The sequence below is a fragment of the Otolemur garnettii genome, unplaced genomic scaffold (assembly GCF_000181295.1).
Source record: "Otolemur garnettii isolate 467f Iridium unplaced genomic scaffold, OtoGar3 scaffold00035, whole genome shotgun sequence".
NCBI classification, from domain to species: Eukaryota; Metazoa; Chordata; class Mammalia; order Primates; family Galagidae; genus Otolemur; species Otolemur garnettii.
The window spans coordinates 8,391,715-8,410,882 of NW_003852430.1; the positions used below are offsets into that span (position 1 = coordinate 8,391,715).

The 19,168-nt window shown below is 42.0% G+C and overlaps 1 protein-coding gene across 1 annotated transcript in view; it reads right to left on the reverse strand.

Moving 5' to 3' along the window:
- Positions 1-19,168, reverse strand: part of EYS (eyes shut homolog (Drosophila)) — a 1,547,934-nt gene that overhangs the window by 39,972 nt on the left and 1,488,794 nt on the right. Inside the window, exons 37-38 of the mRNA XM_012805052.1 lie at positions 8,567-8,733; positions 7,623-7,767 (exon numbers count right to left, since the gene is read on the reverse strand). Coding sequence (XP_012660506.1) covers positions 7,623-7,767; positions 8,567-8,733 — 312 coding nt within the window. The remainder of the gene's footprint in view (positions 1-7,622; positions 7,768-8,566; positions 8,734-19,168) is intronic.

Below are 19,168 nucleotides of genomic sequence, written 5' to 3' on the forward strand. Positions count from 1 at the left end.
CACAGGCGCCCACCACAATGCCCAGCTATTTTTTGGTTGCAGCCGTCATTGTTGTTTGGCGGCCTGGGCTGGATTCGAACCTGCCACCTTAGGTGTATGTGGCTGGCGCCTTAGCCAGTTGAGCCACAGGTGTCAAGCCCAAAGTTTAACAGAATGTCAATCTTTTTAATTTTAAATTGAGGACAAAAATGACTACCAAGGCAGAGGATATGGATGCATAAGTGGAGTACGAGTTAGCAACCAACCTGCTATTTTCTTTCTTAGGACGAATAAATAAGATAATACATATAAACTGCTTTCGAAAATGCTTGCAAATTAGTAGGTCCTGTATTCCACACCACCACCCCACCCTCTATTACACTGTCTCAGAAATCTATTTCCTTCATAAAATTGAAGATTTATTTTTAGCAAAACGTGTGGGATGCTAATACTAGATTTTTGTATTTTTTATAATCGTACATTAAAAATACATTGTTAAGTGGCAATAATATATATTAACGTTTGAAAGTGTTCATTGGAAACCATTTCTCTTTTAAACAGATAAATAAAAATCTTTCATTATGAGGAACTCCTGAAACATAATTTGAGCTAAAAATTTGGCGATTCTACATTTAGAGAAACATTTAGCCAATACAAATAGCTAAATGTGTTTATTTTACAGAGAGATGCTTCTTGTCAGTCAACATATCATGCAGTTTAAAGACAGTTACGGTGAATATAATGGAAGACATTTGTGGAGTATATATTGTATAATTTTATTCCTATTAATGTAGTAGAATAAAACATAATCCTCTTACTGTAGCACAATGAAATGGGCATTTAATATACTGTGTAACACACATATCCTGCCTATTAATAAATTTTATAGTAAAGAGTGGTGAGCCATGTGTGTATTGGAAAGTAAGACGGGTAAGATACTAAATAAGTGATAGCTTTTCTTTATTGGATAGTTAAAGCTTTAAAATTATTGCAGTAAACGCATTACTTTTTCCCATATGGGCTATTGTTTGAAAATTTCCATGCAATAAAAAAACAGACAAAATCGAACTAACAAGAAAACCTGAATGTGTTAACAGTGTTGTACATTTTTAGAAATTGAATAATGCCTTCTTTACAGTATTGTTAATGAATCTGAATTAGGCATCCTTCAACTACAGCCTGTGGGACATTTATTCACCCTGCCAAGTGTTTTTGCCACCGCTGCCTGTCCTACTTAGCAGCCGACTCATCCTGGGGCCGCAGTCCGGCCCTCCAACGGTCTGAGGAACAGTGAACTGGCCCCCTGTTTAAAAAGTTTGAGGACCCCTGACTGAATTCATCTCATGAATCCCATATTGGGTGAGTAGTAAACATTTAATAACCCCCAGATCAATAAGCACTAGTTGCTATAATACTAGAAATTAACTTCTTATTCATGTAAAGTACAAAAGGTGGCTAGGGTTGGGTTTGGGATAGGTTGGTAAAAAGAGTAAGGGGTTGTACAGAAGGTTTTCATAGGGAAGACCTAGACATAGCAAATATCACACCTGCCCACATCTCTTTTCCTTTGAATATGTAATCAGTGATGATTCTCAGAAAGATGTGTTAACCAATAGTTCAAAGCACGATTATGGCACTGTGCTACCTGGAACAGAGACCTCAGCAGCGCTTTCCCAACAGGTGACCATCTGAAAAGGACTGGATGGATGTGGCTCCATCCTGCTGTCACAGGATTCGACGGTTTTAAATTAGCTGAAGTCCGGCTCCTCCTGGTTTACCTTTGTGTCATTTTCTCCATTCTATTAGGAATTTTTCTTCACATCTTGATGTTGAGAACAAACAGAGGCGTTCGTCAAGTTGTGTCTTTTTTTCCTTAAGTGTGGCAGTGAGCCTGAGTTCAACGCACACATCGCTGGCCCTTCTTCTGACAGAAAGACCAGGCTTACGTGTCCCTGGAACTTTGTCAGCTGCTGTGGTTCTTACCATGGGGGTGTTGGGCAGGCCTTCTTGGTAACTGCCCCTTAATCCACAGTCTTGTGAAAGACCCAGAACCTTGGGAGCCCCTAATTTTGTCACTCATTTTACGGATCCTCTTGATGTCTGCCTGCCTTCCACTATAAACTGGCATTCACTATTTATTACAGATTATGGACAATTGTTGCCAATTTACCATAGCAACCAAATGCCATGGTGCCATAAACCTATGGCTCTCAAAAGCTGATTTCTACTCATTCTAAAGAATAATGCAGGATAGCATCTTGAACGTGTAGATTTCTGGTTCCTAGCCCCAAACGATTTAAATCTGTATGGCATCTAAAAATTTGCATTTGAACAAGCCTGCCAGATTTAGAAACCACTATATTAATTAGTCAACAAAGCAAAGAGAATTTTCAAAAAAAAACCCTAATAATTAAAGATACCACATTTGTCTTTAGAGTGGCAATTAAATCACATAATAAAAAATTATCTGATTTAAGCTTTTGCATTTCTATAAACTCTCTTGACAAGTAAATCTAATCCAAAATCTCAATCTAAATTACAAATTCTTACTGCTAATAAAGCACATTTGTTTTGTTCTGAAAATGGTTCATAATGAACCACTATTTTTTCTATAACCTTTAATGTTCATAAAGATACTGAGGTTGAACAGGTGATTAAATAATCCACATACACCAAGCAAGCCCCGGCTTACTGCTTTGCCTGTCCCAAGGAGAGCTTCTCCTCTCCACTCTCCAAAGCTGCATCTACTACAACTCTGCAGAGTTTGTAGACTAAGGCTCCTGGATGGTGGTCTTTGAATGTCTGAGCAAGGAAGGAAAGAAAGAACATAAGGAGGAAGGGAAACAGAAGTGAAACAGGACGGGTCACATGTGAAAATCAGCTGAATATTTCTCTAGACACTGTTGCCGGTAATCTCGCTCCATAGTTAATGGTTCCAAAAGAAGCTATAGAGATGCAATCACTGGAATCAACACCTGCTCCTCACAACAGAGGCCTTTCCTCAGTACACATCTTTATTTACCCTTTCACTATTGCTGTCGTCTCCCCGATACTGTTTGACTCCTCTGCACAGCAGCACCTGTGGCTCAAAGGAGTAGGGCGCTGGCCCCATATGCTGGAGGTGGTGGATTCGAACCAAGCCTCAGTCCAAAAAAAAAAAAAAAAAACTGTAAACAGTTCTCGAGTGTGGTTCCTGGACCAGGACCATAAGCATCACTGGGGGTTTTATTAGAAGGGCAAATTCTTACTGAACCAGAAGTTCAGGGAATTGGGCCCAGTGACAGGTATTTTCATGATCCTTCCAAGTGATTCTGATGCCGCTGAAGTTTGAGAACCGGTTCCTTGCTGTCTTCTTTGACTCTTCCCTCGTTACCTCAGAACACAATCTCCACACTGTTGCTTCTTGTCACTTCCCTGCTCAAAAACGCAACAGAAATCTCCCCAGCTCTGGAATAATAACAGTTCTTTACTTGCATTCTGAAGCCGAAATGTTTCCTCTAGACTTACTTTGCCTCTATAAATTTTTATTTTGTCAAAACTTATTTATGGCTCAGCGCCTGTAGCTCAGTGGCTAGGCGCCAGCCACATACACCACAACTGGCAGGTTCAAATCCAACGTGGGCCTGCCAAACAATAATGACAGCTACAACCAAAAAATAGCTGGGTGTTGTGGCAAGCACCTGTAGTCCCAGATACTTGGGAGGCTGAGGCAAGAGAACCACTTAAGCCCAAGAGTTTGAGGTTGCTATGAGCTGTGATGCCATGGCCCTCTACCAAGGGCGACATAGTGAGACTTTGTCTCAAAAAAAAAAGAAAGAAACTTATTTATATTATGCCCAGCATGGCACCACAGACCTATAATACCAGTGACTTGAGAAGCTGAGGCAGGGGTTCAAGACTAGCTTGGGCAACATAGAAATACCTAATCTCTAAGAAGTTTCAGATTACAGTGAGTCATGATCATGCCACTGCACTCCAGCCTGGGTGACAGAGTGCAGCCCATCTCTTAAACAAACAAGCAAACAAACCTACTTTTATTAGTCAGGGGTCTCCAGAGAAATAGAACCAATAGGATATTTGTGTGTGTGTGTGTGTGTATGTATGTACACAAAGACAGAGAAAGAGAGATGTATTACAGGAAATTGGCTCACGTAATTATGGAGGTCTCATGATCTGCAGAGAGAAGCCTGAAGACCAAGGGGAACCAGCATGTAGTTCCAGCCTAAGTTTGAAGTTTTGAAAACCAGGCAAGCCAATGGTGTGCGTTCCAGTCTTCATAAATTCAAGACCCAAGAACAACCAATGTTTCAGTCCAAGTACAGAGGCCAGAAAAGACCGATGTCCCAGCTCAAGCAATTGGGCTAAGGAGCTTTGTTTGTTCCGCTCAGGTCTGTGGTTAGTTGTATGAGGCTCATCCACACAGGGACAGCAACCGACCTTATTCAGTTTATGAGTTCAAGCTTTAATCTCATCCAGAAACACTCCCCTCCAGCTGTACCTCAGACCACAAAGAATAAAGTTTGACTCAATATCTGGGTGCCCTCTGGCCTAGTCAAATTGACACATAAAATGAACTATCACTTTATCTAACTACTCCCTCTTTGTGCCTTATTTTCCCTGCCTCAATTCCCTGTGGTTTGAAGGCCAGTTTAAATATCACTTCCAGGGCAGCACCTGTGGCTCAAGGAGCAGGGCGCCGGCCCCATAAGCCGGAGGTGGTGGGTTCAAACCCAGCCCTGGCCAAAAACCACAAAAAAAAAAAAAAAAAAAGTCATGTTTAAAAATAAATAAATAAATACCACTTCCTCAACAAGATTCCCTCTATGAGCCTTCAGTATGAAAGAGCACTCTCTCTCTGTCCTTCTGTCCTTTTCTCTTCTCTCTCTCTCTCCTTCTCACTTTCTCTCTCTAAACCCTCTGAAGCTCCAAGTCCTTTCCCACTTTGCATTTCACCAGGAGGTATAATTACATATCTAAAAAATATATGTCTTAACTTCCTAAGAATTCAGTAAACTTCTGGAGAACAAGAGATGTAGTTTTGATTTATAACAGATCTCCATGGCACCTGGAATGGCACTTTCACGTAATAGGTGTTTGTGACAGAAGTTGTTACTAGAGACTGTTTCACAGACTCCCTTGCAGCTATGTCTGACTGTGTGACTGAGTTCTGGCGAGTGAGATGTGGCTAACATGTAGTTAACATTTATTTGACTTAACTGATTCGTCACGAGAACCCTATGGGGTAGGTATTTTTATTTTACAGGGGAGAAAATGGAGGCTCAGAGACTTTAAGTATTAAGTTATTTAAATATTTAATAACTATTAAGTATTAAATAACTTAATACTTAAACTCCAAAACTCACATAGCTGCTAAGTGGCAGCTGAAGACAGATTCCTTCCAGAGCCTGTGCTCCGAAACGCCATCTGTCGCAGGGGAAGAGGAGTGAGTGTCCGGCTAGAGCTGTGACTCCCTGCAGCCCCATCACGTCTGCGGACACACAGAACTTGCTCTGTGTGAGGCACTAATCCGTCATCTCTCTCCATTAAGTCCTGTTAGAACTACATAGCCAGCAAAGTACTGTTATTATCCCATTTTTAAATAAGGCACAATGAGGCACAGGGAGGTTGGGTGAAGAGCCACGGTCATGAAGCTTGGAGGTGGCAGAGCTTGGCATATACGTGTAGCCTGATCCTTGGGTTCCAGAATCCACTCTCCTCTTCTAGACGCTATGTTAACCTCTCACACAGAGGCATAATCCAACCCATAGCACTCACGTAAGGACCATGTCCGTGATAAATTTCAGCAAGTTTCATCCCTCCCTTACTGTGTCTCTGCTTCATCGAGTAGAAGATATGCTTCTACTCAATACAATTTCATACGTTGACCCATCCCTTTTCTTAAATACAGTGTCTTATAAAACTCAGTTGATCTGTCATGCCCTTCCAGTCCTTTTCAGATGGTCACCTGTTGGGAAAGCACTGCCAAAGTCTCTGTTCCAGGTAGCACAGTGCCATAATCGTGCTTTGAATTATTGGTTAACACATCTTTCTGAGAATCATCACTGATTACATATTCAAAGGAAAAGTTTCTTTGAGAGCCTTGGTAAAATGAAATAATTTTATTAGTACCTGACCTTGCATCGAGCTGGGTTAGTTGTGTTGTTTTTGTGTGTTTCAGTACATACACTTGTGCTTAAGCAGAAGCCAGTCAAGGTAGGGGAAAAGGATGCCACCAAGCAAGCAGAAAACTCGCGGCCGGAGACAGCGCTTGGTGGCGGCTTGTGTCTTTCAGGGATCCTATCTCTGTTCTTGACTTCTTTTTTAAAAAATTTGTTCTAAAGACAAGGTTTCATTCCATTGCCCAGGCAGACGTGTAGTAGCCTGATTATAGCTCACTGCAGCCTCAAACTTCTGGGCTTACGTGATCTTCCCGCCTCATCCTCTGGAGTATCTGGGATTACAGATACGTGCCATCATGCCTGGCTAATTTTTTACAAAATTTGTTTTTGTAGAGATAGGGTCTCATTGTGTTGTTGCCCAGGCTGGTCTTGAAGTCCTGACTTCAAGTGATCCTCCCACTTTGGCCTCCCCAAATGCTAGGATTACAGGTGTGAGCCACAAACCAGCTTGTGCCTAGACTTCTGATGGAGAATATGCCGGGCCTGGGTGAGGACACCATTTGAGTAGCCCTTTTACCAAATTCCCTGGGGTGTGGACCCTGAAAAAATTTCACCAAAAGAATTATAATAATTCAGAGCCTGTCTTTGTTCCTATGGTATGAATCAGCTTTATAGGGAAGGTCTGAGTCTCTATGTTCCTTTTTGAATACAGGCAGATAGACTATGGCAATATCATTTCTCACCCAAGGAAAATTCTCCCCTTAATTCTCTTGGCTTGTTGCGGCCTCTGTGGGCCACGGCTTGGTGGTATGGAAGCGTAAGCTGCAGTCTGTCCCCTGCCCTTTATATCAAGCACATAAGTTAGATGGAGTTCAGTTTCTCTGTGACTCCATGAGGCCTACTCTGCTCACCTCATATTAAAAAGCACCCTGTGTGAAAAATCATCCCCATTCCTGGTTCCCCACATCATACTCTCCATTTCCTTCTCCCACCATGATTTATTACATTATTCTACTATATATTTTTCTTGCTTATTTTATTAAATGTTTATTGTCTATTCCCTCCCCTCTCCAACTAGAATGTAAACTCATGGGTACGGCAATCTTTTTGTTTAGTGAAACATCCTAAACACCTAGTATACAAGTAGTTAGGTATCAATAAATGAATGAATATTTTTGATTAAAATCAAACTTTGTTTAAGTCTAATTAGAAAAGAATCTATGGTTTGGAAACTAGAAATATATCCTCTAAAAGATTTTAGGAGGACAAGCCAGGAGGGCTTCTTGAGCCCAGGAGTTTTAGACCAACCTGAGCAAGAGCAAGACTCTGTATCTACTCAAACATAGAAGAACTGAGGCAAGAGGATCACTTGAACCCAAGAGTTTGAGGTTGTTGTGAGCTAGATGACAACGTGACACTTTACCCTGGTGACAGAGTGAGACTCTGTCTCAAAAAAAATTTTTCTTTTTCTTTCCTCAACATTTGAAATAAGCAGGTATAATATAAAAACTGTCCATGCCTTACCTTGAAAACCATTTTTAAAATCAGCTCCACTTGGTAAGAGTTCTGGGGTGTATTCACCATAGCCACCTACATAAAATTGACTGAAGACATTCAGACCAACCAGGCTTCCTGGGGCGGTGATGGATGTATTTTTATGATCATCGACCTTCAAAAGGAAAAAAAAAATTCAAAGCCTATTTAAAAAGGAATTAATTTCCTGGGGAAAACTGTTAACTCTTTTGTTATTTCCCATTGAACGTGGCATGAAAAATTTACAAAGACCTGAATTTTGAAAAAGTAAAAAACACAATACCACTCAATTCTCTGCTTCTCTGCTGGTGTCTGTTACCACAGATACATTAATACAGCAGTTATGGTTTCACATTTCAATGAAAATCACAGTTCTTCAAAAATTAGGAGCTGGCATCCTGCTGATCCTCTTTCCGTCTCGCCTTGTCCCCTCTCCTGTCCATTCTCAATACAATCACCAGAGTCAGCCAAAAATAGAAACCAACTATGACGCCCAGCCTTCTTTCTTAAGTAGTTCTCCACGACACTTTGGATAAAAATCTAAACTTTTTAGCATGATATCTAAGTCCTTTGATAATGTAGATCTTGTCTACCTCTAACCACATTTCTTGCTCCTCAATCCTCCCACTTGAAATCTACTCTAAGCTCCTTGCTCACACTGACCACTGTTCTTCTTCCTAACTGATATTTAAAGTTACGTTTAAGCATCACCTTTTCTGGGAATCATCCCTCGAACCTTCTCTCCCACCCTTAGCTCTTTGAGGAATTCCTCTTACTTATTCTCACTTCATTAATTGTAATCATCTGTCTATTCCCCTATTTGGTCTGTAAACTTCATGGACACAGACATCGTGGCTTATTGTTCCCTCTCATGGACCCAAAAATGGACCAGTGCCCAGTAAGTCTGTGGGACCGATGAAGGAATGATTCTTTACCTTCAGCCAGCCCGTTTGGAAGAACCTCCCCAGACGGACAGTGTGGATTCCAAGGCTCAGATCGAGGGGCTCACTCCTGATGCTTGCTGTGCCAGATCCCAGGTTGTAACTATGAACCACACTGCCGTTGAGCAGGCCCACTGCCAGGAAGTCATCGCCGTTCAGCCCTGGAAGGAGGAGAGGCGCAGAGGATGCTGAGAGGAAGTTCAGGAGTCTGGTCAGCTTCGTTTCACTGTCTGGTTCTGCCGGATAGATCAGCACGCTAAGTTCTAATAGCCATTTAGCTTTTTGTTGGCTCTCGGGGATGTGTGCCACTGGCTATTATTATTCACACACTCCCAGAAGCTGAGTACTAAGAGTTTATTTTTTTGATGCTATGAAGGTTCTGGTCAAGCCAGAGAATAATCAATGATCAACTAAAAAGTTGTATGAGAATAAAAATCTCCTTTTATATGAGGGAAATTCAGCATGTGTGTTACAATAAGGACTTGATAATGGAACAGAAGTGCTCTGGTAGTTAATGATATTCGGAAGGCTACCATCAGCTTTGAAGGTCTCTCTGTGATTTGAGAATGGTGTAAAGGACAATTTCAGCCTTGTTTAATTATTGCTCATCATTATTCTAATTACAAAAGCTCTAACCCTGCCCCACAACCAGTTAAAGGCGGGTTGTTTCTGTGTTTCCTCTTCTCTCCCTTCCTCCATCATTTCAGGACTATCCGTGCAACACAGTGAGTTGAGGACCCGGAGTACTCGGGAAACACCTAGTAGAGACCCGGGGAAAGGGAATGGCTGAGAGCCAGCAGCCGTCACTAGGGGAAGGCCCGGCATGGGCAGCACCCTACTCCCACATGACGAGTCCATTGTGTTGCTTTTCTTTTTTCTGCTGCTCTTTCTGCTCTGGACCTTCCTTCAGCGTTAACCCTGGTAATGAATGATGGAGAGGATCAGAGAAATATAAGCAGTTGACCAGCAGAGCCAGTGCCTAGAAGGTCAAAGTATTTGAGGGAATTGGAATTGCTCTGGGGTTATGCTTCCCAGACGTGGAAGTCCGTTGTAATCATTCACTTGTAAAGTGTGTCAGAAACAGATTCTAGAATCTACCTTACTTCACCTATGTGAATCTAGATCCAGGACATTTTTTTGAGATGGGGTCTTGCTATGTTGCTCAGGCTGGTCTTGAACTCTCCTGCCTCAGCCTTCTGAGTCACTGGGATTCAAGGTGTGAGCTGCCACACTGAGCTTGCAGGATTTTTCCTTTTAAACAAGTTACCCGGCTGTTTCCTCATGAGGACTGTCTATTCTTAGGAACTCCAGGAGGGCCAGGGCACGCACCCTGTGTTGTTGCATGGGGCTTTGAGTTCATACTTGTTTTTTTGGCAGTTTTTGGCTAGGGCTGGATTTGAACACACCACCTCCAGGATATGGGGCTGGTGCCCTACTCCTTTGAGCCACAGGTGCCTCCCGAATTCATACTTGTTTTAATGCTCTGCTGTCACTGTCTTGAAATTCCTAATACTTTGAACTGGTTTTGAAAGTGTGGTCCATGAGACCACAAACGTGGGAAGGACAGAGGAGATACATAAATATGGGAGCCTGTTTGCTGTTCCTGCTATCCCGTTCACATGGGAGGTTTGTGATGTCCCATTAGCACAAAGTTCCCGCGATGCTGGGAGTTCAGTGATACCTAAAATAATACACGGTAAATGTATTACGTCTAACACTAAGTGGGGGCACTGGGACCCTAAGAGGCCCTGCTTTCCGTACGACCCAGAGTGTGCTTCAGATGCAGAAGGAAGTCAGTGGTGGTCTAGGAAACATGACCCATGGAGGAAGCCCATCATTTCCTTCCTGTTCCTGCTTCTCCTCGGTTTAGCTAATTATTTACAAGGGACGTGATGACAGAGAAGTAAAGACGAAGATAAAGCCGCTTGTGGTTCCTCTCAGTCCTTCCTTACTCATCATTAACCAAAGGAGACAGAGGGATTCACAGAACATCAGTACTTTACTCCAAGAAGTGAAACACAGTTCGCTCAATCTGTGCACCATCTCCACTGTTCTAGTGAGAAAGCCGTCCAGATGCATGCGCGAGCTTTGAAATAGCACTTGGGTGAGTTTGGTGATTCTGCATATAAGTTAAATACTTTTCTGTTTGCGCTTTAAACAGGTCTGGCATGATATAAAAATGAAAGGTAAAATCCACACTCCTCACTTAATATTTTAATTATCTTAAATGCAGAGTGACATAAACAGCGAAGAAAGGACACTATAGAAATTTAAAAGACCACTGCAGAAATACAAATGCTTGATATTAGTGCTTTTCATGGTGTGTTTTCCCCACTTTTTGAACAACAGAGATTATACTTGCAACGAGCCTCACAAATTATGTAACTACTCCTCCCTTTGGGGCCCTCAGAGAGCAAATTGAGAGAGAAGAGCGTGGAAACACAGTGACCTGGGCATCTGAGGCTGCCAGGAGCCTGTGGAGGTGAAGGAGACACGGAGACCTGTCAGGGAGGAAACCTGTCTTAGGTGTGTGGAGTGATGCCAGCGCACGAGAAGACCCAAGAAAGTCAGCTGGCTTCTGGGTGGCGGAGTCTGCCCCTGAAGGCAGCCTGATCCCAGAGCCCGAGGCTGCGCCACTGTGCAAGCAGCAGCGGAGGAGAAGCAGGTTTCTAACTTAGGCTACGACCTCCTCGCCCACCTTCAGCACTGCCAATGCTGAAGCCAATGCTCCTCTCTGAGGAATACGGAAAAGGATAACATCTCAAGGTTTCTCTAAGGACTAAGGGGGATTTAATGAGTAGCATCAGCACGTAGCAGGCATTCATCAGTGCACGTTTCTCCCCCCTCCCTGTGACCAGGGCTGACTTTATTTTCTGTATCTCATTTTCTTCTCCTTCATGAATACAAAGTCGGGAAAGCCAGCGTTCCTGGCTTCCATGCTGGAGCACACATCTGCTCTCAGTTAACCCTTGGGCTTGGGGCCAGTAGCGTAGTATTTTTTTGATTGCCTTAGTACATTACTCTCATCAACTAAAAATCTTTTAAGGTCAACCATAGAAGTGACAGGAAAGGACTTGAAGATGTAGTTTTCTAGCACCCACTTACTCATCTATGTTGTATGCCGCTCTCTGGAAATTTCTCATAATGGTATTTCCCGGCTTAATAATACACATAAGATGAGCAACGGCATATTCAAACAATCACCAGTGTTATAGAATTTAGTAATTTCACTCTCAAATTCAGTGTTCTAGCAGGACATTATTCTACGAGTGACTTAGAGAAATACACGGACCATTTGTATTTTTACATTTACCAATTCACAAAGCGACGGGTGGTATCTCACAGTTTTGTTATATAGAGAGGTTTAGTAACTGACATGGTAAGAGGTTTTTTTCTTTTTTTATAAACAGAATGGGAAGTTAGCTTATTTGGTATGCAGAACACAAACCCACCGTGGATTTTAATGAAACCAGGCTTAGGAAGATTTTCAGACAAGGCAAGGGATACTTGTTGGATATGACTTCAGAGCCGCTGCTAAGGAAGAGGATTTAGAGAGATTATGTTGTGCAAGTGATAAAAGGGGAGGAAAGACACGACGGGCAGTGACTCTACACGAACAGTAGTTGGGAGTAACACGCCCTAGAAATTGAATAGAAGTCCTACAGTGCACAGCAAAACAAACCTGTTCTCTCTTTGGCTAGAAGGAAAAGTCATAACTGCAAACACGGTTAAGCAGAGAGCTTCCAAGTGGGTGTGTTGTACTGACGCATGCTTAGCTTTATGACAACTTGTAATATGATTTAGAGCAAATCTCACGGGGTGAGAAAATGAGGTGCTGTGGTCAGAATAGCACCCCGTCTCATAATGGACCAACAAGTGATTTATTTTTTATTATTTTTTTGAGACAGAGTCTCAGTATGTTGCCCTAGGTAGAGTGCCAGGGTGGCACAGCTCACAGCAACCTCAAACTCTTGGGCTTAAGTGATTCCCTTGTCTCAGCTTCCCAAGTAGCTGAGACTACAGGCGCCCGCCACAACGCCAGGCTACTTCTTGGCTGTAGTTGTCACTGTTGTTTGGCAGGCTTAGGCTGGATTTGAACCCACCAGCTTAGGTGTATGTGGCTGGCACCCCTAGCCACTGAGCTACAGGCGCCGAGCCAAGAAGTGATTTATTAGTGGAAGCAATTCACTGAGTCCAGGTGAAGAAAGGGATTGTGGCATTGTTAGAGATAGGAATGATGGTACAAAAAATGGAAATAAGGTGAAAGATGCTGCCAGTGACATTCTGGAAAAAAGAAGAAAGAGGTTAAGAGTTGGTAGGCCATTCTGAGCTATTGCAGAGAGGTCTTAGAAATGTGTGACAGAGGAGGCATGTAACATCAGCTCCTAAGTATGTGTAACCTTGGGAAGAAAGTTTTACACAAAGCAAAATGGGTTACAGGCATAAGCTTTTGGTCTCGTGTTCCCTAAATTAGTTAGACGTATTTACAGGATTTGTTTTTATTTGTGATTTGATTTTAAACTCAAAGATTTTACTATTTTTATTAGTAGTTCTCTAACCAGGCTTAGTCTTTGATTTAATTTGTACGTATGAAGGAGAAGGAGGAAATCTATTATGTACAAAGGAGAAAGGGAATCAGAGCTTTCAGAAAGTAAGCCCAGGAGAAATTGTGCACGTCAGCCTGATCTGAAGAGAGAAAATTGTTGGAACTGAGCTTCGGGACCCTGCCTGTCTTATGGTAACGGTAATGGAATTCTTGTGAGAAAAAATATGTAAATGAAGTAATAGTAATTAGAGGTGATCTACTTAGTTCTCCTTGAAGAAGGCCTGGATGAGATAGCTAGGGGTTTGAATCATGGACCTGCTAATGAAACCCATAAGGCTAATGTATACAGAAGTCACCCACGCCTGTGCCTTGGAGAGACTTTCTAGGTACAAGTACACTGATTCCGGTCAGTTACTATATGTTGTAAATCATGGAGCTGTATACGCATGCATAAACACGAACTATTCTGGAAGTGGCAGAAGCTCACTCTCAGGTGCTCGCCCCTCGTAAGGATCCAGCATGGTCTGGGAGGCTGTTCCTTGGGTTGTTCAGAAGGGGCATCTTGGGTGTCTGAAACATTTGTATAGACACATGGGTTTCTGCTCCGTCCAGTTAAGCCAAAGGTTAAACATGGTGACTTTTAACATTAGAGAAAGATGGAAATTTTCATTCAGCTGATCCAATAGTCTTTTAATTTCAATAGGTTAAATTTTCTAAAGTATTTTATTTGAAAAAAATATTTAATAGTAAAAGAAGGAAGAATAGATGTGATCTCTTATTTCTTCAAATTATTCTTCCATATGGTAGACTATTATCATTTATTAAATCTAATTTATTCCTCTAACTCTGAAGATATACTTTGCAGAGTTAAGCAAAGTCCCAAGTAGTACAAGGACCTGAGTGTTTAACCTCGGTCTCATTTATTCCTCTAAATATGAAAATGTACTTTGCAGAGTTAGGCACAGTCCTGAGTAGTACAAGGACATCAGGGTTTAATCGTGGTCTCTTTGCTAATTTAACCTCACTTCCTTTTAACTCTCTCTCTTTTGAAAAAATGGTGATGATGAGACCTCATGGGATTGTCTCTAGCAATAACTTAAAGTGTTTTAAAAGCTCTTTCCAAATGGATTCGGAAATTCTAAATGACAAGTGGATTTTTCTTGTCCCTTCTTCCTTTCCTGACATGAGTGAAGGAGAAGATGAGAAAGGAGCAGTAAAGATGACGCTGTAGCTCACCCGCTGAAAGAACTCGCTTAATGAAGGGCTCTTGGTTACTGGTGGGGATTCTCATCTCAAAGAACCACTCCTTTTGTGCAGATACTTTGTGGCCATGTTTGATTATAGTTCTAGTTCTTTCAAGGCTTTTTGATTTCTGAAAGAAGGAAAACTGCCTTTGTATTAGAAGTCTGTATTTATTTATCTATTTATTTTGAGACAGAGTTTCACTATGTTGCCCTCTGTAGAGTGCTGTGCCAGCATAGCTCACAGCAACCTCAAACTCTTGGGCTTAAGCAACTTTCTTGCCTCACCCTCTCAAGTAGCTGGGACTACAGGTGCCCACCATAATGCCCAGCTATTTTTGTTGTTGTTGTTGCAGTTGTCATTGTTGTTTAGCTGGCCCAGGTTGGGTTTTAACCTGCCAGCCTCAGTGTATGTGGTTGGCACCCTACCCACTGAGCTACAGGCGCCACCCTAGAGGTCTTCATAACAAAGTGCGGTGATGCCGACACAGAGACACCAAGATGAGCCTAACTGGGCTCTAGTTGACTGTTCAACTGGCTGTGAGAGAGAATATTCACTCTTTAGGAAGAAAGCTACATTAGATAAGAATGGAAAGTTAGATGAGTACATAAGATTTTAGGAAAATAACAGAAGTTGTTTATGGACTTAGAATCAAAACTAACGTGATACAAAGGAGAAAATACATCTAGGTTAATATATAAGAAACAAGACTCCAAAGAATGAAAATCTAACCTACCATAACAATACATAGTAAATGATTTAGGATTCTACACCCTTGAGGCATTTTGTCCAATATTCACTGACAATCTCTATGTTAGAGACTAAAATTAAGATGACTAATGATTTTAGATGAACTTTTAAGGAACTTACAGACTCTGTTTATCTTAAAATCTTCATAGTGGCCAACTTTTAGGTGTCTGTTCTGTTGATATGACTGTTATACTATGGTTGCTCCAGGTTTTTAAAAGCATCAGAATCATGAACAGCCATGACCATGATGTTCCTTCATTAGCAACTGTGCACAATGATACCATATAGTGTCAACCTTGTGAGATTACAGTATGAAAATGTAGGCAATGTGAATTGGCCAGATCAAGATGGTACCCTGATTTTCACACACGTAGTGAGTAATGTGGGGGGATTGATACCAACAACAAATCCTGCACTGTGCTCAGATCACACGAGAATGTGATCAGATGCATTTCCTGGGGCTACATGTGGCTCATAGTTTTATATCTCTTGAGAAAAAGGAGCTGAGACTAGGAAAAATGGCCAGTCTAGATTTCTCTTCTTGTCAGAGATGACAACTTGGGAACCAGGCATGGGAGCCACAGTTTGTGGATAAACTTGAATTTTCATAGGTGGAGCCACATGTATTTACTGGAAGTTTTGAACAAACATGGAGAGTGTGGGCTTGTAGTCGATTGAGTTGCACTTGACTCCTGTTCCCCCCCCCCCCCGATGTTCCCTATGAGACCAAGGTTACCTCTTTTGAACTATGCTTAAATGTGTATTTCCTCTCCATATGAATTTGAAAAAGGCTGCAGAATATGCGATATTCTGCATATCTTTGTTATTTCTCAACATGCTTCAGCACTGACGCAGTGTGACAATTTCTATGTGTTTCTCCATAAGTTTAGGTTAATATCCCAAAACTCAAATAATTTAGCAATGGACCACTTTAACATTATAACACAGGATATTTAATTCCATGACAACAAAGACTTGAGAGTTCGAGGTTGTCAGGAAGAAAATTCTCATGATTTCTTATCATCCTGATGGGATTACAGAAGAAAATAATGAGCTTTTTCTGTTATAAAAAACTGAATATGGGCACACAGTGTCAGTTTTGTTTATAAAATTCCTCCGGGGAATTGAAAGATGTGTTCTATTAAGGAACTGGCCGCAGCCGGCTCACTCATTCATCAGGCGCCTTCACCCGGCCCGATCTGCACCAGGGCTCTCTAAGAACGGGCTGAGCTGATTGCTTTTGTGACACCTCCTCCTCCATTTTTCTTCTGCTGTACTGTTGATGACATTCATTTCAGTTTTTTAAACACAGAAAAACATCAAGCTATATTTATGTACTTTTATTTCTGTTACAGTTAATAACTAAGGGCTTGAAGCAAATAAGAAATTACTTGTCATGTGACAGGAGATAACCTTTTATAATTACCACAGCATTGAAGACCCCGCTGTTGGTGACTGATGGAAAATTATACACATAAAGGCACTTAGGTGCTAGATCAAATTTTCAGAAAGTCATATTTTTTTTCTGGAAAAAATTATCACTATGTTATACCTTTTTAACACTGGCTACATTTCAGACTTTAACTTCCATTTTGATGCAGTAAATAGTGATATGTGTGCTCCCTCCTTCCTTCATTTAGGTTCTAACTTCTTCTTCTTCTTCTTTTTTTTGCAATTTTTGGCCAGGGCCGGGTTTGAACCCGCCACCTCCGGTATATGGGGCTGGTGCCCTACTCCTTTGAGCCACAGGTGCTGCCCTAGATTCTAACATCTTCACTACAATATAGATCAGTCTATGCCTCCACAGTATTATTAGCTAACCAGGATAGCCTCTGTCTACAGAGAGACTTTCAGTTAGTGAAAGAAATCAATGAACATGTAATTATTGATTTCTTACATAGCATGTGAATCATGCACTTGGCGATATAAAAGAAATTGAAGGCATGCTTTATTCTCAAGGAATTTAAGATTAATCTTGCTGGGGAAGAAGATTAAGATGATAAAATTCCTGCTATGCTAATTTTTGTTTGTTTGTTTGTTTGTTTTGAGAAGAAGTCTTACTCTGTCACCCTGGGTAGAGTGCTGTGGCATCATAGTTCACAGCGACCTCAAATTCTTGAGCTCTAGCAATTCTCTTACCTCAGCCTACTGAGTAGCTGGGACTACAGGCACCCACCACAATGCTTGGCTACTTTTAGAGTTGGGGGTCTCACTGTTGCTCAGACTGGTCTGGAACTCTTGATGTCAAGCAATCCACCTGCCTTGGCCTCCCAGAGTGCTGGCATTATAGGCATGAGCCACCATGTCTGGCCTTATTTTAAGGTATTTGATTTATGAAAAGGGCACCTTTATATGATTCAAAGTAGTGATTGTGAAGGACAAGATAGTACACAATTAGTTATCAAATTATGGGATCTAAACCACAAGTGCTATGCCCGCTTTGTGTAGGGAGATGATAAGGAGATCCAGATTTGTCAGAGAATGTTGCCCACATGGGTAGATATTGGGAGATGTGAAGAGACCAGAGTAGGCATTCCGGGCAAGAGGAAGCTTTGGGGGGCAGGGGTGAGGAAAGAACAGGGTGGTGGGTGGTGGTGGGATAAGACAGAATGAACTGGCTGTTTAAGCCATTTGGGGTGGGAATGAGCTGGGCTTGAGCTGGAAACACGAGCTATCGTGCTGTAATTAGTGGATTGGTCCAAATGGAAGAGAGAGGATGAAAAACACAGTGCGGGACCACATTTCCTGACTGTTGTGGCTTGATGAGATTTCTACTTTCTGGATTCCATCTTTTCTATCACATATCTACACATTCAATACCATTGAGGTTCCAGGTATTAACAGATGGTAGACGTGGTGAATGTTGTGTGAGTCAGACATGGTCCTGATCATCATTTAGTAATGTTTGTTAAAAAAAACTCTCTCTTACTTTCTTCCTAACTGCCATTAAAGAAAATTTTAAGTACGTATGTTTTGCCTCCCCAAGTCAATTGCAAATTTTACGGCATCAGGGTCGATGGATTTTTGTGTTCATTCTTTCAAATAGTGTGGAGTGTTTATATCCATAGTATTACTATGGATTAAAAAAATAAAAGAAAAGCAATAATTCTGGATCTCAACCAGACAAATAATTTTAATAAGGTCTGATAATTTTTACCAGTGAACTGCAGTGAGATGAATAAGATTGTTAAAGATTTTAAAGGAAATTAACTTTTGAGTTGAGGCTTAAAAGGTAAAAGTGTTTCGGAGGCATTGAGATGATGCCTGGGTGGCTCGGGAAGATGGAGCAGCCTTTACAAGAGCACAGGAGTGGAGGCTGCAGTGACAGCAATCTAGGATTCACCACATGTGCTAATGCTGCTGAGGGTAAGGTTGAATGTGGGGAAAGGAGGTTGTGCAAATGGGTAGGGCATGGATGAACGTCTCTGTGTGTTATGCAAAGGAGCTTAAGTGGCACGTTATGATACAGCCTGTGATGAAGAAGAAGTTGCCTCGGAAAGGCACGCCTGGACTTGTGTGTTAGAACCATGCCCGGGAGCAGAGTGGGGGGCAGAGGGGCAGTGGGGCATGACAGACAGAGCAGGGGGATGGGAAAAGAGGCTGTTGCTGTTGCAATCATTTCTGAAGGACAAGCCAAGAGTGATGAGGACAGAAAGAAAGAGAGACTCCCCAAATAGCCAGGAGGTCAAATGGGCAATCTTCAGTGTTTGATGGGACGTGGGGAGTGAACTAGAGGACAGGAACCTCATCTGTCTTCTTCATAATGGCTTTCCCAGCACCTAGAAGTCCTCATCTAGATGCCCCGTAAATATTTGCCAACAGGAATGAAAGGCAGAAGCTCCAGATGACTCCTGGGTTTCCGGCTGAAGCAGAAAGTTTATGCAGTTGTGAACAGAGGGGATCCAGGAAGGGAAGAAACGTTTTCATCTGGATCACCGTGGGACCTGTCGGTGCTTTCTAGAAGGGGCAAACATACGTAGAAAGGGAGAGGAGGGCAGGAGAGGAGGGCAGGAGAGGGGGGCAGGAGAGGGGGGCAGGAGAGGAGAGGGCAGGAGAGG